The 26,884-nt window shown below is 40.5% G+C and overlaps 1 protein-coding gene across 2 annotated transcripts; it reads right to left on the bottom strand.

The window, feature by feature from the left end:
• Positions 1–217: 217 nt before the first annotated feature.
• On the bottom strand, positions 218–26,884 carry prkcg (protein kinase C, gamma). Of its 2 annotated transcripts, none has more exons than XM_075465698.1 (17): positions 20,924–26,884; positions 19,671–19,991; positions 15,072–15,103; positions 14,872–14,960; positions 13,942–14,053; positions 12,722–12,850; positions 12,448–12,604; positions 12,019–12,220; positions 11,321–11,524; positions 7,426–7,599; positions 7,050–7,141; positions 6,521–6,583; positions 6,238–6,376; positions 4,013–4,093; positions 3,731–3,838; positions 2,587–2,730; positions 218–1,944 (listed from the first exon to the last, which is right to left on the bottom strand). In XM_075465698.1, exons 2-17 carry the CDS (start codon positions 19,910–19,912, stop codon positions 1,783–1,785), a joined length of 2,130 nt encoding a protein of 709 aa, XP_075321813.1. In that variant the 5' UTR covers positions 19,913–19,991; positions 20,924–26,884; the 3' UTR covers positions 218–1,782. The 2 variants fall into 2 exon arrangements, with proteins under 2 accessions (XP_075321813.1, XP_075321814.1); XM_075465699.1 differs by having other exon boundaries at positions 14,878–14,960.

The raw sequence follows: 26,884 nt of genomic DNA, 5'->3' as shown, positions 1-26,884 counted from the left end.
CAGCGAACAGAAGGGTCAGCATCTTCTTCTTGTGTGTACGAGAGAGCGTGCACATGCTGCAGATTGCACTTTTTTTTAATCGTGCGAGCATGTGTGAAAGTGAGGGAGTGACGGAGAGGCGTGTGGCGAAGGCAAAGCAGGAGGTGGTGTGTGTCAGTTTCTCAGCAGCTTCAGACAATATCACAGAATGAGACACGCCAACGTTATTGTTTCATGACTTCTCTCAGTCAGTTTATTTTCAATTTTCCAGCACATGAAAACAAAAAGTTAACTAAACTAACAAGCACATACATTGTCTATTACCTACTGTTGATCATCATATACTGTATTCATTATACTGAAGGATTGTGTGTCGTGACATTTGATTCCAGCTCAGCTAAAATAAACTTTTAGAGCAGGCCACAAGTAAGGGGCAATCACATCTCCACTTTAAGCATGATTTTGCCTACACAGAATATGATAATCAATTCAAATAATTACTATATTTATATAAACTATATTTCTGTGTTTATAAGATGAGTGTGCTGGGATTTTGCAGCCACCTGCCCTGTACAGACAGGTTTAAATGACAGCACTGCTAGTATTTTTTCCATGTATTGAACAGTCTCATTGAGCCTCACTTCTAATTACTCGCAATCAATGCTGTGACCATGTCATTACACAGCAAATAAAAGCTCCCTGGTATATGCCACTAAAAACATAAGTATATGTTCCTGTATAAGCTAACAAGCCTCTTGTTTTTGGAAGTATGAAGAGGCCTTTTTTCTCTAAAGCTGCACCAAAAATAATCTCTGCAGTTAAAGAAGGGCATTAAGTTGCAGCCTGGATAAGCCTAGTTTTTTTCACACAGTTATAGAAAAGACATGATATACAATTATTTACATCATGTCTAATGTGAGGACCTCCTTCCAGTGACAGCAGAGTCAAACAGCGTGAGCCTTAGCTGGCGGGTCAGTGCTGTTGCTTACATTCACTGTCACATTGTGCCCACTGCGTTGTTAACGCATCTCAATGGATCAGCTGAGGTCACTGTTTGGACATTAAACTGAGAAGTTGAGGCAGGCCAGTGGAGTCTGTCTTGGGCGTTTTAATGCCTATATCATACTTAAAAAAATAAATAAGTGAAACATTACAATCAGCTCAGTTTGCTTAATCGTCGAAGTGTCATATAGCTAAAGCTAGTAGACACAGCTTATTGCTGTTGATGCTGTGTTATTGTATTGTGCATACTGTTTAACATAAAAAAAAAGACCCTTAAACAAACCTTTTCAATGGTAAATGATGAAATGGAGTTTTGTTTTCCATACCATATTATCTGTATAGCTGTAGGACAACTTGACAAGGAAAACTGAACTTGTAAACTGCAGCTACGCACAACAGAGGATAACTTTAGTAAAATGAATGGAAAAAGTTAAACAGATTAGTCTTCCTTGGATGACTAGTACAATAAAAACTAGCTGCATGCAATGAAATTAATTTATCAAGTTGGCACTAGAGTACTCTTACATCAAGTTAAGAGATGTCTTATAAAAAACTACAAGGTGGCAATCCATAATACTGGCTTTGTTTTGTAGTGTCAACACACATGCTGTAACTTGTACATGCAAACGTCAAGGAGAGTGCGTGAGTGTCAAGGTGTCTTGGCTTTTTCATGTAAACGTCAGAATTTGGTTATGAGAGGTGTAATACACGCTGCTAGTTCCCATGCTCAAATTCTCTGCTATAAAACTACTATTGAAGAATTATTGGGGACTTTTGGAGAAACAGGTTTGGGAGCCATTTTCAAACAGCAGTGAGAGGTGAGGGGGCAAAGTCTGGGTTGAGGAAGGTGAAGCCCTGGAAGTCCTCCTGGTTGATGGCTGCAAGCACATCCGGATCAGAAGGAGTGAGCGCTGATGGAGCTGCTGTGAAGAAGTTGTCAAAGTTCTCACCTTTCCTCCCACCCTGAAGAAGAAAAAGGAATACACAACATATAGATTAGTGCACGTGTTTGTGCATGCATGATCATCATTAAACATTTCATTATTTTCCTCTGAAATGACAACAATGATAAAAACACAATGATAAAATCAAAAAAGAAAGATGATCACATCTCTTCTCCACCTCAACACATGACAGCCATTCCACTGGATGGTATGAATCTCATTTGGATAATGGGCCTGGCCTTTAACCTCTGAGCATAATCAGCTCACTATAGGCACACCTCACCATTGGCCAGCAGGTCAGCTAACGAGCGAATGGCAAGCTAATGATGACATACATTTGCATATGGAGGAGTGGAGAGCACCCTGGGTCAGAAGGTGCTGTCTGTTTTGACTGGACTGTCTGTTGCTGAGTGCTCAGAGCCCATCACTGGGAACCAGCTCAGGTGATGGAAGACAGAAAATAGAGTGGATTAGAGGAGATGGAGGGAGACAGAAATGAGAGGAGGGACGGAAATAGTCATTACAGTGTGGATGACTGTGTTAAGAAATATGCAGAGAAATGATGGAAGGAAAGAAAGAAAGAAAGAAAGAAAGAAAGAAAGAAAGAAAGAAAGAAAGAAAGAAAGAAAGAAAGAAAGAAAGAAAGAAAACTTGAACTGACAGTTCTGGGTTTGAAGGGTGGCTGGATCTCCAGTCTCTCCAGACGGTCCCAGTCGATCCACCGGAAAAACGGATGCTCCCTAATCTCCCTCTCTGCCTCCTCCTCTACTCCACCCAGGCGCTTGGCTGGGTGCTTCGTCATGAGCTGCAGTAAAAGTGAGGCTCTTGTCAATGAAAATGATCAACGTTGTTGTTATTCTAAATATGCAGATGTGTTTCTAAAGGTTGTATAATTCACTGTAATTGAATCAGTGTGAATGTATCCAAATGGTCGTCTTTGATTTCTAACAGAAAGCTCTTTAGAAGACTAAATTAAGCACAGTTTATCTATTTACTTTATACAGTTCCAATTCACAACAAAATTCCCTTTTGGGGACTTTACATTGATTAAAACCCAATAGCTTCCTTGTCAGCGCCTTGGCGACAGTGATTGCTTATTATAACTTTGAGCACTGATTATAAAGGTACAGCAGGTCAACATGTATTTTACCATAGCTTAACATGACAAGTGAAAAACAGGGAGAAACAGCGAACCTGGTTTGGTAACTAAACAAACTAACTACAAAAAATGAACACCTCTCATTTCATAGAAAATTCTACTACAAACCAACACATAACAACTGTTTGTGTTTAGTAGAATTTGCTGTTTGGTCGGTTGTGGTTCAGTTTTCAGAGTGGCTGTCATCCAATTAGAAGGTCTATGATTCAATCCCCAGAGTGTCAAAGTGTCCTTAGGCAAGATACTGAAAGCCACACGACCCGATATGTTTACTGCTGTGTGACTTTAAAGAAGAGGCACTGCATATTGTTTAGAGTGCACATGAAGTGCTGTGTGAATGGGGGAATGAGTATCAAATATAAAGTGCTACTTAGATGAGGTTAAAGTGGCACTTTGTAAGTGTGGACCATTTACCAATATGTATGTATGCAGTCAGTTTTCTAACACTAACTCCCTGTAATAAAAGCAAATAAGCAAATTTCCAAAGATGATGACCTGTTCTTTTAGGTAGTCATCAATTAGTACAGTTGATACCATGTTTGAAAAAAATATACATAATGTTATTTCATTGAAATTTTCTGTGCCCACTCATTTAAATGTCTGTGGTCTAAAAGTTATATGAGAAGAAGAAGAGAAATTGACTTACTCCCTTGCAAATAGCGACGGCTTCACGAGAGAGACATTTCGGGTATGATACACTCTGCTCCATGATGGATTGAAACAGCTCCTCTTCATCAATACCATCAAATGGTGGCTAAAGGAAACAAGTTTTAAAAAAGGGGAGTTAATGACTGACCTATGAGCAAATTAAAATGTAATGAAATGAAAAATCTTTTGAAAGTCTTTTTGAAGTGACAACAAAGTATTGGTGGCTTAGGTGTTCGTGTGCACAGGTTTACTGTTTTGTTGGGATTAAGTTGAGGGTTACCTGTCCTGCCAGCATTTCATACATCAGCACTCCATAAGACCACCAGTCCACTGCTTTATCATAGGGCTGATATGCCACAATCTAAAAAGGATGGAGAAAAAAATGAGAGGAGATAAGGAGAAGAATGGCAGGCCTGCGATAATGAAACAAAAAAGGACAAGAAGAGTGGGGGAAAGCAGAGTTTGGCGGCCTGGATAATACACAGCTATCAGAGACAGCAGGGCAGTAAAAAGACAAAGCATGGCATTAAGAAGAGTAATTGTATGAATAAGCTCAGAAACATTCAAAACATGATTTTGGATTTGCCTGCTTGCTGCTTGTGTGTTTGTGCTAGTGCAGGGACGAGAGGCATGAGGGAACAATTCCCACCCCCCTCGGGAAATATACTGTATCTCTTCCAAAATGGCAGATGCGGGAGAATCAATGGGTGTTTATATAAGAGAGTCAATACCCAGGGGTTTCATAGCGAGGTTTACAGTATCAAAGACAAGCATAACAGTCATGTTCTCCCTTCCTCTGTCTTCTTTATCTCTAAACAACAAGTTCACCAATCAAACAAGCTCCTTCTCTCTTTTTTTCATGCAGGCATGCATACAAACGTGTCTCAAACATTTAGCAAGCTTAACATCATACAGGCAGACAGACATATTTTACATATCAAAAGCATGTTGAGCAAAACCACACTCGCTTTGACATTATTTCAAAGAGACTAATATTGGCATTCTTATTGATCGCCGTTTTGGCTGCATTTTGTTGGTTAACCACCACAGCCTCAACAAAAAAATACAGAATAACCCAGCCACCAGTGTAAAACCATTGCCATTTTAATTTTTTTGAAGCACGCGTCTTTTCTTGCACGTGTGTCTGCAGTTGGTGAGGGTGGTGATAGAGAGACCCAGCGTGGACTCAAGCGTGAGACTAAAATCATTACCTTTTGACTGTTTGGTTTAGTTTAGGAAACAAAATCACTTTGATAGGGATTATAAAAGATCACATTCAGGGACCAAATACAGCCGTTCATCACAACGTGTCAGTATATGACCAAGTGGGACCGTCATTTAACCTGCCTGATTCTAATACGTTTGTGACCCCCTTTTAAATTGTGGAGGGACATACTTTGTATAATCTACATGCCTGCACCCTCCATAAGGTCTGTCCCAGGCAGAGATGATCACACCACCACTTCGATGAAGAAGTCAAACTGAAATGGTCTTTTAGGTCGTTTGTTCATACCCGTTAATGCAGCTCATTATGGTGTTCTGTAAAGTGTCGCCCCTACAAGCAGCTAAAGGGAAATATGACTCATATGAGCATTTCCATATCATAGAAGATGTCAGTCTCTCCTTTAAGAAGCCATAATGTCCGCATAAGGAGGATGAATGAGTGGTTGGATGGAGCAGTTAAGTGCGGCGCTTTCGATCCTAAACCTTTGTATGACGTAGGATTAAGACCAACAGTAACATGATAACACTTTACTGAAAAACCTTTGTCACTTCTCTGTTAGGTTTAGACAATAACATTGCTTTTTTAGAGTAAGAAAGAAAAAGTTAACAAAAAAAACATGTGCAGTTGCCCTCATGACCATGGTCATATATTATTTGAACGGAATTTTTGCCGTATCTGCTCACATGAAAACAGTCTTGCGTTCAGACAAGCAGACATCATCAAAAACTGAGCACTACTTTTGTTTTCAGGAAATGTGAAGCTGCCAAAACTACATTTGCCTAAACCTAAACAAACAGCGACTAACAGTGAAAGTGAACACTACTTGCCTAAACACCACAGTGACTAAAAATGTGAATAAAAACTTTCAGTCAAAAAGCAAAGCAAAGCAAACTACTATTTGTATGTTATATTATTTGTATTTGTTGCTCTTTCTATTTTTCTAGCAAAGATTTGAAAGTTGTCAGCTGCTGTGAGAGCATAGCAAGTTTCTCAAGGTCTCTGAAGGACAATAGCATTTCCTTGCAACAATCTTTGCACAGGCACACACCACTACTAATTGAATCATGTGAAGTTAATTATTCAAAATTGCCGACAAGGTCAGAGAGGACATGGGAGACGAGAGGAGCTGCAGTGAAGTAGCTCCCTATCTCACTGCGCTGCAAAACAGGTCAGGCAAACGGAGAGGGGTGAAATGAGGGGAAATTGTGGATCTGAGGAACAAATTAAACAAGTTTCATGAGAGACCGTGGACCACTCAGTGATTGCAGGGGTCAACGTACCTCAGGAGCAATGTAGTCAGGTGTGCCACAGAACGTGCGTGTGGTGTCGCCCTCAAACATGCCCTCTCTGCACATCCCGAAGTCAGCTATCTTTATGTGGCCCTCGCTGTCAAGCAGTACATTATCCAGCTTCAGATCCCTGAGAAAAAGGGAGATAAAGGGGAGATATGAATCATTTTGATAGAAAACATCTTTATCACAATCATTAGCCACAAAAGACATGATAAATGTGTGTCATGACTGTGTTCTTCAATGAGAGCGTCAAAGCAGGTCACATCTTTACCTGTAGATGATGCCTTTGCTGTGGAGGAAGAAGAGGCCAACTGCTATCTCTGCTGCATAAAACCTGGAGGGAGAGGGGAGGAGGAGGGAAGATCACTGCTGGTTGCTTTATCTTTCAGAAAATTGGCCAAGGTTTTTCAGCTAATTCAAAAGGGAATGATAAGAGCAGAAGGAGCTTGAGAGGGTGATGAAAGTGGGGAGTAACCAAGTAGATGAAAGGAAGGAAAATGAAGAAAGACAGATGGAAATGAAAAACAGGGTAAAAATTAGTTTTAGATGATTGATCAAAGATTATTGATTGGATGAACAGCCGCGGGGAGGGAAAATGTGATGAAAAGACGAGATTAGTGGGAGGAGAACATTTTGGGAAAGAGAAGAGGGCTGGTACTTGAGTTGATGACTTTTTATGATTTAGCCAGGTATAATGAACAAAGGTAAGACATGGATGTGGATGTAAAGGAATGGAGGATAAAAGACAGGCAGGAAATGAGACCAGTGTAGTTGAAGGCAGTGATTAGAAATAGACATACGCTGCATGGGGCTCTTTGAACTTCCCAACTTGCTGAATGTGAAACATCAGGTCTCCTCCGTTGACATATTCCATCACATAATACAGGCGGTCCTGTAGAAACAGCACGCTCATACACAAATTCTTCACACTTAATCATCTCTTGTTCAAATTAAAAAGCAATCTCTTACAAACCGTTCCTTCAGGAACAAGGACCTTGTTAAATAAAGCAAGCTAATTATCTAATTTATGAAACCAAATTCACCCAACCTGGGCCGGAACAATTCCTGGGAGAACTATGCAGCCAAAATGTCAGGCCGGTTTATGGACAATTTAATGAAAATGATGTGGTTCATTTAGGCCCCGTATATCTACCTCACACAGAGATCTACACACACCTCTGTCTGGAAGGCGCAGTAGAGCGATGTGAGGAAGTGAGGGCGAGAGAGGAGTGCCAGAACCCTCCTCTCTATCAAAGCGCTCTCCGTGTCCTCGTCCTGGAAGAGAACATCTTTTTTCAGCACTTTCACTGCAAACAGGCGCTCGCTGCCACGCTCCTCTGCCAGCAGCACCTGCACAAGAACAGAGAGAAAAGAGGAAGTTACCTGAGCAACATGTCTCCCAAGAACGATGAAAGAGCGACTCTATGTCATCAAACTGCATAGATCTATTTTTTGATAGACAACAATACAAAGACTGTCTGCCAAAAAGATAAGAATGTGTAGAAAAGCCAAAAAAATATAAAACAGCAGTGGTGGGTTTTTTTTCATTGCCTTATATCATAATGAATCCAGGCAAAAGACAGTTAAAAATTCTTGAACGGACCACTCACTCAAGCTTCATTTGTCACCCCAGATAGAACTATGCGTACTGTACTGCGGCGCTGCCAGTTCTGAGAGTTTTTTAGGTCACTGTGTGATGAGTGACAAGGCGCTCCAGTTGAGCCAAAACTAGTTTCTAGTGTTTTTGTAAACCAGTGAGCTTTTGAGGCAAAGTTACAGTAAGGATACACGCAAAAGTCTGGATATGCTTTCTTCTCCTGTGACAAGGAGTGTAAAAGATGCACTAATCTCCAAAAAGGAATTAAAGATGGAACGTTTTCTTCAACATTAGTGCAGACTTTTTCGATCTTGACAATTTTGCACAGAGAAAAAAGGAAACCAGCAACATGCAAAAGAGTGGGCACCTCTTTTGCCAAGTCCCCTTTTCTACTATATTGTTAGGGCTTTCACCTTGTTCACATCCATCATAAGGAAAGGTCAGGCCAAGCTTTATAAACACTCCTCAGACCTTGTACCAACAGCCGGGAGCCATGGCCTCCTCTGCCAAGCTGCGTTGCACTGTGAACGTTAAAAGAATTGCTGCCCACAAAGCAAGAAAAAGCTGTAAGATGATAGAAAAGTGTTTTTACAGAGCCATTTCCTCAGTTCATAACATGATTAAAATGTGGTAGTCAACAGGAATGGTGGAGGTCAAACTGAGGTAAGGAAATTTACTGCACATAGGACTTCTTACTATAAAAGCTAATCAACCCCCCTGTCCTCCTTTTTTCTAAACTACGAAAGGCCCTCAGGAAGTCTCCGGAGTGGTGCACTGAATAGAAATACAATCGTTATTGAAAAGTCATGAGTGTAACATCTCTCCTCTCTCTTCACTTTAAAATTTGAAACTTTAAAAATGAAGCCCAGTGAAATCTGGAAACACATCATGTGTACAGTTGAAGTAGAAATCAAACTTTTGGCTTTAGTTGGACTTGTATTTCAGCCAGTGACATAGGGAGCATTTCACTGGTTGAACTTAATAACATATTCAATAAAAATGCAGTAAATATGGAAAAAAAACTTCACATAACATGTGAAAATGTAGTAGAAAAGAGGACGGCTTCAACAAGAGGATAGCGACTCCAAAGGCACCTCAAAATCCCCCGTGAACAATGTCAAGATTTTAACACATTCTTCAGAGTCTCTAAACAGAAAAATTTCTAAAAAAAACTTATGGGTAAACCTCACCGGAGTAGTACATGCAATATGGCCCCAAATCCTCAAAAATAGAGGTCTTTTACAGGAAGAAAGGGGGGGACAAACAACTCAAAGTTAAGTAAGGATTCTCAGCAGCTACGTTTCTGGCATGCCATTTTATCAAATCTCATCAAAGGACTGTTCCAATATCAAGTATCTTCGGAAATAATTTGTTCGGTGAAAAATCAAGGATGCTCCTGTGTCTTGTTCAAAACACCAACAAGGCTTTGTGAACATCAAAGATGGTGCAGACGGAAGATGGATCAACATTGATGCAAAATGCATTTAAATGTTTGGCATATTCATGTTCACTGTATTTATAGTCACCATAAAATTGTAAGCATCGTAATATGTTCCATCAAAGGGCAGCAAAATTGTCTGTTTAAATTTCTGAAAGATAGCTGGCAATCAGCTACCAGTAATTTAAAGGACATGCCAGTTTTTCAGCAGTAGTGTGCAGGGTGTAATTCACTGTGGGACCACAGCCAAGGCCTATGCGTGATGCATAGTACTGCTCTATTACGTGTTTTCTGAATGCATGGAGGAAGTCTGTCATAGCTTAAAAAGGACACGACTTCAAAGGAAGATCGTAGAGTCTGAGAAACAAAGAGATACTGAACTGCACCCAAAATTAGGTGTAACTAACTACTGACCATGCCCAATGTGGCCCCCTTGCATTTATAAAAGTTGTAATAGTCTAAAAGACTGAAACAGATTCTATTGAAAACTTTTTTTTATGTTTCACTTTACGCTTTTTAGAAATCAGATTGTATTTTACTCATTTAGCTAATCCCAGGAAGCGAAGTATTGGCCCACATATATTCATGGAGTTCACGGTGTTCTTTAACAGAACTTTCACTGGAAACTGCGAGTGCAAAAGAGTTCAAGCCAAAAAAAAAGCAAGATTATCATTTAACAAGGACAGAACCATTCAGTACTATGTATATTTACTCTGAAAAGATTAAATAACCAACTGTAATGTTTAATCAAGTTTATTCATGCCTGGAGATTTCCAGAAACATTAATGTCAAGGATGAAAAAAGCAAAGTGGCTCCCATGTTATTATCAGACATTAAAAATACATTAAAAATATATTTCCTCACTCCTTTGAAATTGGCTGCTAGTGGGTAGCCATGACCGCTAATGACGCTATAATTTTCCACAATGAGAGCCACATGACACAGTTTTGGTTTAGTGAGAGGGATATGGTCAAGAGCGCTGGAAAATGCTGGCAACAACACTGTTTGAAAGTGTCCTGTCAACCTGCACTGATTTGGTGTGATGGTCAATGGCAGCTGGAGATAAAGGTTCTCATTTCATTTTCGAAACAGTGGTGCATAGTACAGAAAATTACACAGTTTCATATTTTATAAATCAAAGTGACTGGGCTCTTGAAGAAAATTGTAAGTGCGTCTAGTGTGTGGAACCGCTGATGAACTGCCATTCACTGAGAGAAACCCTGCCATCCTCTGTGATTGTGTCTCCTGCTCTGCCTCGTGATTTCAAACCAACTAAAATGAAAATTGGATTCATCAGCCTTCAGAATCTTGCAACTCTCAGCAACATGTACTTTTTCTCATTTCGGGTGTTACAATCCCATTTCCTTTTGGTCATTTCGTCACTTTCTGCTGCTCAGTAATCCTCCTCTGTTTCTCTGTCAGTCTCTTTTTCACTTTTACTCACTCAGCAGCCCCAGGGTCTGTCTCTCCTTTCTAGGGTCAGGTTTTTTTTCTCACATCTTACATAAGTTGAGTCTATTTCTCCTGTCCTCTGTGGACTCTCCTCTGACAGTTATGAAACAACACAGGGGGATTTCAGAGGAGGAGAAAGGACTCAAAACTCCACTTTCTTCATTATTCTTCATCTTCTGGGGAAGTAAAGAGCAAATGGAGAGCAAAGTCTCCCTTGAAATGAACACCTCCATGAGGACTGCCTGTGTGGCATGTAGGAAGCCAGCCAGCCTGCACTCATGACTGCTGACAACACAAAAGAGTCTGAGGGTTAAGTGAATCATTTGGCAATAGGAGGAGAGACAATGAGCATGTTAGTGAGAAAGGATGATTTTCAAAGAAATTGAGCTTTACTATTCCCAGAGCTGCAGGATGAAATGCCACCTAAAGGTCAAGACCACCAAAGAATGTCTTTAAAGCCAGGAAAGAATCTGTGTTGTTTTCAGGATGAGCCACCTCTTTGATATCACTACAGCCGTTGGATTAGAGGTGCTGATTGTGTGTAAAGAGGATGACATTTCATCTCTGTGGCTGCTGTGGTTTACCTTGCCAAAGCTGCCTTTGCCCAGCACCATGAGGAAGTTGAAGTCGTGGATGCCCACTTTGACTTTGCTGGGACCCGGTGTGTGGATGGGCGGACAGGGTGGGATGGGGGTCGGGGACAAGGACAGGGCCACAGGAAATGGTTCAGGCACCGGGGAAGGTATCGCCTGAGGCAGAACAGGTGTTGTAGCATCTGGCTGAGGTTCCTGGAGAATCATAATGGGATGGTTGAGAGATGAATAGCTGGGTGCAGTCCAGCATTCACACAAATGGGAAAAACCCCCATCCTACCCCCGTTTTGGAATCCAGTCAGGCAGAACAATTCTGCACCCTGCTGGAAGCTGAGAGTAACAGAGAAGGGAGGGCACATACTATAATTTATTATCCAATTATTTAGCTACAGCACCGACATAAATCCTGCAAGTTTTTTTTTTTTTTTTTCCCAAATAGAATTGTAGACATCGGGACAGTTCAAGACCCTGACCCAGTGTTAGCAGTGGCAGCTGTTGTTTATTAGATGTAGATAATTATAAGGTGATAAAGGCTATGCCAAAGCCTTAGGATAAACGGCCAATTAGTATGCTAAAAACATCAAATGCAGCTCCGCTCTCTGGTGAATAAATATCCCCTCAGCTGCTTCTATTCAGAATGAAGACCAGCTGAATGTTTTATGTGTAGAGTACAGCAGAGAGCCTCCCACCTGCAGGTCTGGGTCCGGTACAGGAATGTTGTAGTACTCTCCCTCATCCTGGGCCAGCAGCTTGAACCAACCGCATATAGGACGCCTGAAGATCTCACTGACACCAAATGACAGTGCTCCCATGAAGTCATTCCTGGACGTCCGGTCCCAGTCCCACACCTCCACAGACAGACGCCTGTCCCACTGCTGACCGCGCACTGAGCTGGAGAGATGAACACAAAAACTCCCTGGGTACACTTAAGATACACAGCATTACACAAAGTCACAGACAAGCTTATTTCCACTGAATTCACAAAAAGACTTTAAAGATTGTTATGAAGCATGACAGAGTAATCACTACTTCCTAGATTTACAGCAATTTTCCCTCTTTATGTTTTGTCAGAGCGTCTGTTAATCTTCCGGCACGGATTACATTTCGCAAGGACTCACAAGGTGAAACTCTCATTCCAGACAGGATTGAGTGTTGAACGGATGGTTTTAGTCTTCTGTTTGCTGTGACTCTTTGGGTCTGGGATCAGCTTCAGTTTTACATAAGGGTCTGATAAGCCATTCGGATCCATGGGCATCAGGTTGCGAGCCTCCCGCACTGAGAATAAACCAAAATAATGACAAAGAAAAAGATCAAGCAAAATCCTTTATCATTTGGGAAATCCTACTTTTTGATCTGATACCACTCCTCTCAAAATGTAGCGGCTTGTCTCACCTGTAACATAGACATCCTCCTTGTCTCCTCTGATGGTCAGGTGGATTCTTCCTCTCTTCTCTGTGTGATCCTGGCCACAGAGACTGGGGACACTGCTCTCACACCGCCGATGGACGTTAATGTCACAACCTCATCACACAAATATACACAAACCACCAAGTTTGAACAGACACAAGCATGTGTACCAGAAACCTGTTATGAAAACACAACCAACACACTTTTTAGTCACAGCAGAGCTGTGTCAAACAGGAATGTGGAATTTGTTCTGCTTCATTTAAGTTGCAGGAGATTTAGTACACCTTCAGCTAAGACTTGTTAAAACAGACTGAATAACTTTTGTATCAATGACAAATTATCATGAAGCATTTTAAAGTTTGAATGTGGTGGAAATAAAAAAATGTCAAGTCTTCCCAGTCTTTCTCAGGCATGGAGATAAGAATTTAGATTTGGGTTTTTCCCAAATATCTCTTAACCTAAATGCCCACAGTTGTTGATTTTGGGCTCACAATTGTGGATCTGTTATTGACTGAGACTGAGGGTGTTTTTCAGGTTGTTCAAAGTTCAAATGTGCTTGAAGCAGGGATTTATATGAAGCAGTGGAATAGGATACTGCCATACAAGTTCTTAAAGCATAAAGGCTTTAAAATAAAAATTAAGCATTCTATTTTAATTCAAGAATTAAGCATAAAAATCGAAAAGGGGAGATATAACCTAGCTCGGTCTGGCAACAAAATCTATCTCCCAGCAATTAAAATATTGACAAGATGATGTTTTACAGGGGCCTAAGTGAAAGATGATTTTTTAACAGGGTGAAGCAGATGGATATTTGCCATTATGTAAATCTATTCCTTTATCCTAAACAGAAACATAAACTAATTTACTCTGAGACATATTTTTATTTCCCCAGATAAGAGATGAGTCTCCCTAATGTAATTGGGACCAAAAGATCATCAGTTTTTCACTGACTGGCAGGAAAAATGTGGGGTGGTGCAGTGAATAATCAGTGTGGTCCTACTCCTCTATGCAACACTGAAGTGCTCTTGATCAAGGCATCCATCATCCCCAAACTGCTTCTTGGGTGTTGCACATGTAGTTACCTGCATTCTTGCTGAATAAAGATTCATCTTCGTGAGTCGCTTTTTACCGCTGCAACAGGGTTAATGTACTCTCAGGACTATGCTACTGTGCTGCACACTAAAACTGTGGGAGGCGAAACTCACTGGTACATTTCATGCCCTGGTGGATGAGGCCATACAGCAGCGAGCCACAGTGGTCACAGAATGTGGGGCTGGAGTATGTGTGGACCTTAAATATGTGTTGACTCTTCAGATCCTGGAATAAAACAGAAAACACACACACACACACACCACAGAAGAGATTGAGAACACACATTTCCACACATACGGGCGGTGTATGATTAGTGAACAGATGCTGAATGGGGTATCCATGGACAAGCCAATTAGATTTTTTTCAACAGGGGAGAACATACACTGCATCTAGGCAAGCCTGCATGTGTGTGAGTGTATGTATACTGCACGGGGAGGAATGAATCATTTTTATCTCTCTTCAGCTCATCTGACCACCCCACCGCCACGCTTCATACACCACCCTCTTCCAAACTGTATTCCCTTGCTCATCGCTCTGAGTTGTTATTTAAAAACACTGTCATCCCATTTCTCTTCTTTCCCTCTGTGTGTTCCTTTCACTATCTCACTTTCTATCAACACGCATACACTTTAATGTGCAAACACACATTTTTCTAATTGTTGAGATAGCTTTTTTTTTTTTTTTTGACACGTCTCGGGGAAAAAAAGAGGGATTTACTAAAATCCTCAAGATGCCACACAGAGAGAGACTGAACATTATGTTGCTCTCTTTCTTATCAGTCCCTCCCACCCTCCACCTGCATCTTCCCCCACCCATATCTACAACTCCCTGCATCCCTGAGGCCTCATAGGATGACACAACATGAGTGTAGACGTCACAGATAAGACAATGATGTGCGATGCTAAGGATGCACGGAATGACGGATGAGTCATGCAGACATGTCAGTGGTAAAAAGCGGATTGCTAAATCTGACGATGGTGATGTAAATGTTGGCAAAGAGAGAAAAAAAAAGGAGCTAAGAGTGAAGGTGCTGTGACACATACGCTCACATCAGGTCTGGGGGCGGTCACCGAGCCGGGACAAGTGAAGGTCACAAACTCGTGACATCTTTTGTGGACCACAAAACTACAAACTAGGAAAAACAGAGAAGAAGATCCTGAGAATGTAATCTGTTTTGCTGAGAAACATGTCCAAGAAGATTAAATACTGCAGAAAAAGAGAATAATAGAAGGTTTATCTCTACCTTGACACTGGAATCCCTGCTTGCCGATGCCCCTGAATGAGAAAAGCACAAGGATTAAAACACAAAAACAATCCTCGCTGTTCCTGTGTGAGGTGAAACATTTTGCTTCTGAGACAGAGATAGTGCTGTTGCACTAAGAAAAACACTAGCTGTGTTAGACTTGATAAACAAAGCCATTTTCAGTGAAGTTTGGGTGTTTAAGTGACGCTGCTGATCAGATCAAGTGTATGCACACACACACAGAAACACAATGCTTCTTTTTCTAGAGCTGCAGTGTTAGCTACTTTCTCGTGTCTCCTTAGAGCTTTAATTGAATAATTAAAGCCATTGATTGACTAAAGTGTCCATTCAGCAGCTTGCCTGCTGTGAATAAAGTTTGATTAGAAGGTTTAGAAAGTCGAACAAACGAGACACTGCCGAGAGCTCTTCTACAATCATACTGGAGAGGCCCAGGGGTTCATAGGAAACTGACCATAATCACTGATCTACAATCAGTTCACCATCTGGCTGAATAATAATTAAAGATGGGGTTGCAGAGGATAATCTGATCCTTGATCAGCATTCAACTGAAGTGTCGACCTGCAGCCCAGACTGTTAAAAGCCAGTTCTGCTTTCTGACCAGCAGAGAGCATTACACAACCAGCTATGGATTTAGTATGAACTCTCTGCATTGCTTTATGGCCAAATAGATACAGATTCAATGTCCTGTACCATGAATTTATATGAAGAAAATAATTAAGATAAAAAAAATGGATAAATAGATATAAATATAGATCAAAACAAAATGTAGTTTAATTTTAATTTTTTTTTTTATTATAGCACTGTTAGTCCTACAAAATAGTAAGAAAGTAAATAAAAAGTTAATGAAAAAAACATCTTCAGGTCTTTTGAGCAAAAATCCTGTCAATAGCAAACATGTCACAACAGAAGAAGTATTCACATCCTTTACTTAAGTTAAAAGATTAATACACAGTGAAGAAGTACTCCATTACAAGTACAAGTCCAGCACTGAAAATGTTATTTAGGTCAATGCATTTAGTTAACCCCAAGAATGGAGTACTAAAGTGACAAAAATCTCTTCTGTCAGCATTGTATGATGAGTTATAACTTTATATCTACATATTATCATCATACAAGCATTCAGATGTAGGCAGGATTTTACAGTGTGGATAACTGATGTGTAACTCTAAACAGTTTTATATTTATATCGATAAACATTTCCATTAAAAATTAATATGGTAATTACCTTCCCTATTAATAGACTGATTGTTTTCATTTTGTAAGAATTGTAGAAACACCAAGAAATGTTGACACAAGTGATTGATTCAACAAAGTGAATATAATATTCATCCTTTCAACTGTACCCATTCTAAATGTTCTGTTTGTTTGACAATCAGTAGAACATAATATTCTATCATGCTTTATTATTAAAGTCAGTGTAAAGTGAAATAAACAGATGGTTCAAAGCAGATTATCTGTACGAAGTAAATGCTGAAAACGTGAAGACTGAGAACCTTGTCGCACTGAAGAGCTTAAAGCATTTTGATTAAATTTCTGTATTTAAGACAACCTGCCCGAGCAATGTATTGTTATGAAGATTATTGCACGTTTGCATCTAACTAGCTAACTCTGCCGTCTGGCTATGCATCTGGCATCGAGGTAGCTGACCACTGCCCATACACTGTAGATCTATGCTGCTGCCTCTGTCTTGCACAATCCATCTTACACTGATGCCAGAATGTGCAAAACAACTCAAGCTCCTGACGCAAATTGAAGATGTGAAGTTGATGTGAATTGAACTTTGGGCAACTGGGTTTGTTTATGTGCCATAATTGATCCCACCAGCACAGAGGCTGTCTTTTGTACTCAGGGCCCTGCTTATTGACATTCAGGATCATGTTTTTATGCACATACTGTAAGACTAGCCTTTAAAAATCATGTCTCAGTCCATTTCTACCCTACTTCACAAAATGATAGATGTGTCCTTCACTGAAAGTTAAACATGTTCTTAACAAGTTCCAAGATTACATCAATTTCTTATTGATAAAATTGTGACTCCATGAGGTTAACTCACAGCTGAATGTATTTGAAAGCCCTGTAATTGTCGAACTTGATCAAATAAGCCAATAAAAGATAGATTTAAGACAGAGTAAAATAGACTCTCCACAAAACAGATTTTGCAGGGAGTCTAATTTTTGCAAGACACAGCTGAATAATTAGCAGATTTTAACATTCAGTCACGTCACTGTTTGTGAGCACGTTGGATTTGTTACTTTCAAACTCAGTCCAAAAATCATAGTTTGCCTTGTGCAGGAATCTAAACGGCACCAGAGTCACTAATCCAGTCCAAAGTACAGATCAATTCAATTTCTCTTTGTAAGGTCCATTTCCTCTTTCCTCTTGCCTCAAGCTTTCTTTTCACTACCAAATTTCAGATTTTGACATTTTTTTAACTAAACTGAACCAAAGCTAGCCAGGCAACAGTGGCAGGTGCAGATAACAAGGTTCCGTACCTCAAAAGATGTTGCTCCCATCCCAACATACTACCCAGCATAATGCACCGTTATGCATTTTCCATTCCCTTGCAATGGTAAGATGGAGATGAAATGGAATAATTCAGTGAAGTTGAAGAGTTAAATCGTGGGTGAAAAGGAGCAACATGCCTCCTCAGAGCTTGATTTACCCTCAGTGGATTCCTTATGAAAAGCCTCATTGCTGAAAAGATGAGTATCCCCACCAGCACCTGCCTGCAGTGATCATTTCATGAATGTGATTTTAGTTATGTTACAAAAAACATTGGGGGTAAGTAAAGGAAAAAAATGAACTTCTTCAGTTTATTAATTAGTTTGTTTATCCCAGTTTAACAAACTTGAACAGGAATTCTGTTGTTATTTGATCAGAGATGATCTGTGTGTCTTCTTAGTTTAGTTATTTTAAAGAATCAAAACCAGAGGTCTTACTTTACCCTTGATGACAAAACTGAGCTGTGACATGAGCCGCGACACAGAACTGTCAAAGGAACCCAACAAACATTTGTTGAAACCATTTCCTTTCATACCTTGACTTAATGAACAACATAGGTAAATTTACTAATAAGAACAATTGCGTACTAATCTTTAATTAATCTGACAATATCCCAGGGGCCTCAAACACCCAGGTGAGAACTGCTGCTCTGACATCTTGTGTGAAGGACAAGAATTTTCATCCTGAATGAAGTGCTGCAACCACCGCCAAGACAGCAGCCATTTGGAAAAATGTCCTGAAAGATACCCAGAGGCTGTTGGCACATACAGCGCACTGCAACCGACATATGGTACATCCCCACCATATGTCCAAACACAACCATTTCCACACACTATGACTCGCACATGCTGCCGTGCAGCCTTCACTGGACTGAACGGGCTCTCAGCATATTATCTGTTCAAGACATATTTTTTATTTTGTTTTAAAGAATATCAGTGTGTCTGCATGTCAGAAGTCAACAGTAAATGTTCAGGCGCTGGTTACTTACTTAACTAAACCTACTTTTTTCAGGTTTATAGAGGTAATGCTTGATCACTGTACAAACAATGACCTTGCAACTCTGAATGTCAGCTTTTATTGAGCTTCTTCAGCTTTTCTTTTCATATAATCCAATTTGCATGGTTTATCAAGTGGCAGTAAATTTTCACACTCATTATTTCTTCTAACTTAGTTTTTCACAGTAATACTAAATCACACTTTATCTAAAGGGACATTTCTATTTCCCAACTCTGGAAACATGTTTCCAGTCCACCATGACTTCTGTAGCTCTTGCTTGGATTTGAGACTGACACGTTTTAAAACCTGCATTTTCTGTCAGAAAGCCACACAGTCTGGAAAGTCTGGAAATCTTTTGTGCTTTTTCATTATGGCATGTTGCTGTACAGTATGGTTTGGTCTGTCATACCACATAAAGCACAACATGATTTCTAATACCTCAGTCAAGGTTCAAACGAGCTGAACTGATGTTAAACTGTGACAAAAAGACACCGTGGACAACTGATTGGATAAACAATCTTCACAGGAATTGTCACAGGAGATGCACCAGAACCTAATAAACAGTCCTATTCATCAAAGGACAAGAAAATCAACAAGCAGAAGATTTTTTTTCCAAGGGTGTGTTTTTGAATGCTTGTAAATCCAAATTGTGGCTATATCTAAGAGGCCTTAGTTTGGTTTCAGATGAAAGATGATTGCTATGAAGTCCTGACTGTGTCTTCTTCTGCATGCACTGTAAGCATGTGTGCAACTCTTGAGGAGTAAAGTGCCCCAACAGTTTTGCTTGTGTGCATGCTAAGTTTCCCTCTACGGGTGTCTGCATGTGTGAGACACTACGTGAAGTTTTTAAAGCAACTTCTGTATTGTGTAGGCAGCAGTGTGGAGGTGAGGTTATGTGACCACATCAGGTCAGTGTAGGCAGAATCTCCTGCAGGCAGATGGAATTGGTGAAAGAGAGAAAAAAAGTATGGTGAAAGTAATCACTAGATGGAGTGGTGGGATGCCTGAGGAGGCGGCATATGAACTGCTGGGGTGGTTTTTGTGTAAACGTGCAGCAGTGTGTGAACGTGTGTGTGTTACCATATGAAGTCAGTGCAGTGGCTGCAGAAGGTGGGCTGTTTGAAGAAGCGTGCTGTGAACTGATGGTCTTTCACCTCGACGATCCGCTTGTGTTTGAGTGCTCCCTTCCTCTGAAACACGGGCACCCTGGGTGGAGGGGAGAGTGGCGAGGGCAGAGGGGAGGCACCAGGGGAGGTTGCAGATGCAGGGGAGGCCAGTGTCAATGGGGAGAGGGAGGCAGGAGGGGAGATTGGGGTAGACATGATGGCTGCAGCACAGAGAGGTGAGAGAAGGGAGAGGGGGAGTGGACGACAGTCTAAGGAGGTCTTACAGGCGAAAGACCTTGAACATGGGAGAGAGAAGGGAAAAGGCAAGGACAAGGAGGAGGAGCGGGAGGAGAATGAATGGAAAGTGTAATGGGTCATGGAAGAGACAGGGGTTGTATTAATGGCACATGAGATGTAGGGTAGGTAGCAGCAAAGGAGTGATGTGATAAAGAGAAAAATCAAGAAGGGATGAATGGATCAGAGGTGCAGAAGGAGATGGAAGGAGCACAGGGAAAACAGTAGGTAGAAAGAGAGAAAAGAGAAACGATGGGTATAATGAAGGAGACAGGAAGGTTAATTTACATACGGAGACAGAAGTCTCTTAAGAGACTTGAGACACTAAACCATTACTGCAACGCACTGTGTCCCACATACTGCCTGTTCATCCTGCCTACATCTCCCTATCTGTGCACCCCTTATATCTCCATCTCCCTGCCAGCTACGGCTACCCCCACCCACCCCCTGGTCGTTATGTCAACTACCTCCTGTTGCCACGTCAACAACACCCCCACCAGCTGCTCCAGTATTAGAGCCTGCACCCTCTCTCATCTCCCTGCCTGCCCCTATTAGCAATTAATCCCATTTCTGCATAAAAGTTTGGACTAGAATAACATTTTTATCACTGCAGGGACTGAGATGTGCTTGGAAAAGTGCAAAATGGCAAATATTAGCAGGAGAGTCTATGTTCAAGATTTTCACAGCACTGAATGATAAATGAAACACCAACAGGGATTTGATGAATAAATAAATAAAAAAAACATAGCAAAAACCAATGGCAGAAAAATAAAGTGGTAAAAGAATGGCGTCTCAGCAGAGAAGTCAGAGCAAAGCAGTCAAAAAAAGATAAAAGGAAGTGTGAAAGGAAAAATGACAGTGTTAGACAAAAAAAGGTGAAATAAATGCAAGATAAAACTTTTGCCCATGGTAAAGAAAATGAAGCCTGAATACCTGAATTTGTGGTAAATTTACAGGAAAGTCTCGACCAAAAGACAGCCTTCCCCACTTCCTCTCCTCCTCTCTTCGTCTCACTCAGTGACAAGCTAAGGAGTCCCACCTGTAGCTGGTCACCTCAAAAAGAGAACAAGAAGGGAAAAAAACAGAGAAACCAAGAGAAGCAGTAGCTAGGAGAGAAGCTTCGGCTCAGGAAATAAAAAATGACTAAATTAAAACTTTAAATGCACCCAACAAAGAATTTAAGAGATTCAAGCTTTCTAAGAACCAAAGATAGAGTAGTGAAGTGGTATATATCCGTTAACCCAGAGGCTGGGCGAGGAGGAGGATGAGATAGAGAGGTGGTATTCTCTTTCCAAGATTGATTCTGTTTTTATGAGGAAGAGGATGGAAGATGCAGAGAGAAAGAGAGGGAGGAAAAAATAGAAGAAGAGGAAGAGAGAGAGAAGAAAGATTGAGGGGAACAGGCAGCGATTCATTTTGAAATCTGGGTTACTTCTCTCAGGAGAGGGTGAGGGAGGTAGAGGAAGGAGGACGGATGAGACAGAAGCTGCCATTTTGCCACAATCAGTACAGTATGGACATGCAAGTGCCAACCCTCGCCCACTTCCTCTTTCCAGACAGAGGGAGAAGAGAGGGAGTTCAGCGTGAAAGAAAAGAAAAGATAACTTCAAAGGTTAAGAGTCCAAGAAATAGCTGGTGAAGCACAGCTAAGCTCGGAAATAAACTGAAGTTTGCAGCTGATCCAGATGACTAAAGGATCAACAGGTCTGTAAAATAAATAGCATCGCTGATCTGTTCTGCAATAGTGTAATTACAGGATGTTCAGGGTATTTCAATGGTTTGAGATCAGAGCGGTGGTGACATGATAACACAGCTCCACTCTGCACTGAAACCAGGTCAGCTAAGTCTGATGGGAAGGGTAGCCTCCATGAGAGATGGGAGATGGTTGTCCACTGATTGCTTACACACACACACGCATACACACACACACAAACTGGTTAATCATATGGGGGGACAGCGTGTAAACGCTTTAACACTAACAAGCCCGAATATGATTTCAGTGAAAACTCTGACTATCTTTAGAATTGCACCATATCAGGAGAACATATACACCATGAGACAATACTGGCATCAATAGTTCTTGTATCTTATCTTTTCTGTGGTTTATAGAGCAGGGGTTTTCACACTGGGGGACTGAATTAATGTATGATCTATATGAGAAGGAAGAGATTGCTGATGCTGCTCTCCTACCCAGTATTTCACCGAAATTCTTTTTTCTAAACATTTATTATTAGTTGCCTCCCCTTTAAATATTAATGATATGAAAGAAATTTGAATATGGGAGTGTGTAACCTTTTGATTACCTTTGAAGGGGGGTTTGTGTCTTAAAAGGTTTGAGGGCCACTGCTTTAGCTACATAAGCAGACTGACGCACACTAGGTTTTAGTCATTTTTAGAAAGGAAAAGAAAGAAAGGAAAAGAAAAAAGGCAGTAAATGGTAGTTTAATGTATCCACAGGAACTGTAAATGTGCTTCTAAGTGAAAAATGTTTGATATCGAGCTGGAGCAAGCAAATGTCTTAGCTTAGCTCAGCAAAAACAACTGAAAATGTAAGACCCTCGCTCCATCTGTCAGTGACATAAACAACTACGCTGCAACTCTGAAGCTCTCAACAAACACTATATCATATTTACTCTATGTAAAAGCCAAAGAATAAAAATGACTTGCTGTTTTCTGGAAGTTAGTTACCAAACAGTTTTAAAGTCAGATCATGTTGTCAGGTAACCTGAGGAGACTTGGATCACTGTAACATGTTCATTTGTGATGTTTAGAGAATCAGGCAATCTGTTTCTCTCTGTTTTCATGCTTTATGTTAAGCTGAGCTAACCAGTAGCTGGAACCAGTTTCATATTTAGAATGGCAGTGGTTAAAGTTGAACTGATTGTCCACTAATTATAAAGCTGGTGATCCTGGACCACTCCACATGCCAAAGAGTCTTGAAACGCAAGTTGCACCTGATGGCAGATGAGTTCTTGCATGGCAACTTCACCACAGTTATCTGTGCTATCTGAGGGTGTGTTTTTGTCTCAACACATTCTGAACACTCAACACTATCAAACACTATCAACACTGTGTAGAACCGATCTAAGGTAAAACAAAAAGGTATGATGTAAGTGGAAATCATGTAACATTCAAATCTGACTTGCAGTGGGAAAGCAATGCATCTTTTCCAAGATGCCCAACTATTCCTTCAACCTTAAAAACTCCCTGGATTTTCCTCCAAAATGGGACTTTAGTCTCATCAGACCGAGAGTGTGAACAAATGTTTGTCCTTTCAATGTCAGTAATACAAGTACACACGCTCACAATTATTCACGGCCTATGTGTATGTGGTCTTTGGATGATCCTGTGAGAGGAGAGCAGCAGGCAGGAGCAGAGAGGCGGGCAGGCAGGGATGAAGGGGTGGATTGGTGAGGGACGCAGAGACTGAGAGAGGGAGCGAAGGGTTGAAGGTCTAATTAATGGAAATGTAGGTTATTAGTCTCCTGATGAGGACACTGGCAGAGAATTAATTAACAATTATAATTAGCAAGATTGTTAGAGAGCAAAATGGTGTCAGCCAGCAAGATAAGAGTGAGCTAGTGTGCAGAAGAGCATGTGTGTGTTGGAGGCTATCATTGTGTGTCTTTATTTTAGAGGGAAAAAAGAAACAGCTGTGTGAACATGCCCTATCTGACAATGATATATGTCATTTCAGCATTAGTCATGCAGAAGCAGCAGCTGATTGGAAATGATATGGGGCTTTCCTTCACACAAACCACCAGCAGACCTTCCTCTATGGAATTGCCTCCGCTGCCATCATTTTCTGGCCCATAAGACTCTCACTCTTCATCAGTCTTATCTTGGATGAGTCATGTTCTTGTTCTGTTGTTGTCACAAATAAATGAGGAAGATGTCCTTGCCCAGAAAGACAGAGAGAGGGCAACAAAAATAAGAGCTGTCTATGATGCACTCAAAGTAATAAGTGCATTGAAAAATAAAACGAATGGCTCCCAACCTTTCCTCCCCATGCGGCAAGATGAGTAAGCACTTGTAACTCTAAAGTGTCTGCATCAGTGTGGTTATGCATGCCCATGGAAGCATGCTTTCCAGTGTTTAATCATAAGAGTGAGTGGGGAGGGGAAGCTGGTGTGCAGCAAGCCAATGATGCATTAAGCGTGTAAACCGAAAAGTACACACGAAGCAAAAAGACACATTTGGCTTGAATGATTAAAAGCAAAGGGACATTAGAAAACTGAGGAAGACACCCTTTAAACCAAAATCTGTCTCCCAGTTTTTTCCCAACATTACCCCCATTCTCTTTTTTATTCAATCTACAGATGGCTCTGCTATTCTTTTCTGACCATGGATTAATGAAACAGAAAATTCTCCACCGATAGAATCTTTTTTGGGGGAATAATCAGCACTTTACCAATTTCACGCATCCATTATATTCTAACGATCGCTCGTTCACATCGAGCAGCGACTTCAATCTGGCAGGCGGGCTTTCTCCTCCAATGAAATTAAGGCAAATTGACTTGCCTAACTGTTGTTTGTGGAATCAGGGGAGAAGTGGTGTCTGTAGTAATCATATCTGCCTATTAAATTTGTCTGCTCAGAACCAAATTGGCGCTGTTTGCCAGTATCGGTTTTCTGTTGGGGAGCGCTTCTATTTACCTTTTCAATAAAATGTGGTCTGCTGCGTTTTTGGAAGAGAGCAACAAACTTCCACGTCAGTCAGATGAGACATTTGGCAGGCAATCAGGGTCTGTCAACATGGCCTACAAACTCTCAATGCCGAAGCAAATAAGCCTGCTCTCCATCTTTATGTTACTGCTGACCTGCCTCTCACTGCAACAGCAAATGGTCCTGATATGAAAAGCCAGATGAACAAATATGAGAAAGCTACGTAAATCAAGTAAAATCTGTGTGGTAAAGACACGGACACTCAAACATCTGGAGTGATGTTTACTGCAATAATGCATTTAGTAATACATGCAGTCTTTATGACATCATTTACACTTTTTGTACATTACACTTAAGTGCCAGAATTTGTTTTTCTGTCCCATGAGAATAAAAACTGGCTCTATAGTGTGTTACTCTGGCATCGTGCTTAAAAAAGGTATGTGTATTGTTCTCAACAAAGTTGAGAAAAAAAGAGGAAAATATTGCTTGTTTAAACTGAGATATTTTGCTTTAAGGACTATGATTCATAAACATTTTGGGAACTTTAAACTGGCAGTGACTGAGTTTTTGTCCACATGCGCAGCCCTAACAAGCTATGAGCACAGCCCTGATGCAGCATCATGCCAGCAAAACAACATGTTATCAAATCTCGCATTCATGCTGATACAACCCAACCCGAGTGACTGACCAAAATACTTAAAAGAGCATTTTCACATTTAACAAAGCGAATGTTTGCATAAACAGTTTGGAGGAGTGGTTTGGGGCTCCTTCAAACTGCTTATGCAAGTATATGATTGATATTTCATGTCAGTAGAAACTATTATTAAGTATTATCTTAAACACCTGCTTCTACATCTAATTTTCACAGCTTTGCGTAGGTAAAATAATAAATCAACCAGCAATCCATTCATTCCAATAAAAATCTCCACTATGTGTATTAAATATTTTTTTCTGATCTGCAATTTGTATTAAGTAAGTTGAAAAATATTATTCTGTGGATAATTGGGACTCATAGTTTTTATTACAAGGCGGTCTTTGGACACACAGAGCCTCCTACCAACCTTGTGATACTTCTTTTTATGCACTAAGACTAATAGGTCAAGTCTCAATCCATTTCTTTTCGATAAAACCAGGTGAAAACGTATCTGCCCACTGTTAAAAAGCTTTTTAACAAGATTTAAGCTTTCAGAAAATCCTATTTATCAGGTATAAAAAAAAGAAACAGCCTACGACATGATAAAATAAACAGTGGAATGTATGTGGGCGTTTGGTATTGTGTGGTATAATGATTAGGAAATTAAACTGGTTCGAATTTGGCACAAAACCACATTTGAAATAACAGATATTGCAAAAAGTCACTACAAATATGGCCAAAGTGACTTTTAAACTCACGCTAAATGCATCCACTCAGTCCAAAATGTAGTTTACCATGTGAGGGGAATTCAGTTCCTCCCAATAAAGTCACTTTCTCTTTCCTTCCCCATAAGATATGATCATTTTTATGATCATATCTATATACAACGTATTAATCAAGCAAAGTGAAAGGTAACAAAGCACAAGTGCTTCCAAATCAGCCAACAAGCAAACATACGTACTGCTTGACCATGTTGACAGAAATCGCTTACTGTGTTTGTTGTGCAAACATATTACAAAAATACATTTCACAAAATGGCTACACCCAATGCCAGTCTCTCTCCTATGGCTGCATTAAGTCTTCCATCCTTAAAACATAAAGCATTTCTTTAATTTGAACATTACAGGGGACAGCCCGTGTGATAAGGACACATCATAAGTCTTTGTGGAAACGAGGTATCACTCCCACCTTGTGACAAGAGGTGCATTTTGCAAAGAGTGTGCAGCTTCTTGAAAGGCTGGATCTAACGCCCGAATTCTGCTTGTTTGTTTTAAACTTAAGTGTTTTTTGGGACTAAATCTGACAAGTTTTGATGAATGTACCCAACCAAATAGTGAAAGAAAAAAGAATTTGCAAAAAACCCCATAAAAATATGACGTGATTTAGAACAAGGACTGGAACAAATGTAGTGAAACTAAAAACCAAAGTATAGTCTCACAGTGGTAAAAAAGTCAGATGTCATAGATGAGAGTCCAGCGATGCACACACCAGAGCATTTGCTTGAAAACACATTGGCTATTCATGTTTTTTTTTTGTTTTTTTTTAAGATTCATTTTCACCTACTCTTCGGTTAGGTTTAGACCAGGGACGTCCAA

Source organism: Odontesthes bonariensis, chromosome 5 (assembly GCF_027942865.1).
Source record: "Odontesthes bonariensis isolate fOdoBon6 chromosome 5, fOdoBon6.hap1, whole genome shotgun sequence".
Classification (NCBI taxonomy): Eukaryota; Metazoa; Chordata; class Actinopteri; order Atheriniformes; family Atherinopsidae; genus Odontesthes; species Odontesthes bonariensis.
This window is presented reverse-complemented; position numbering and strand designations above follow the sequence as displayed.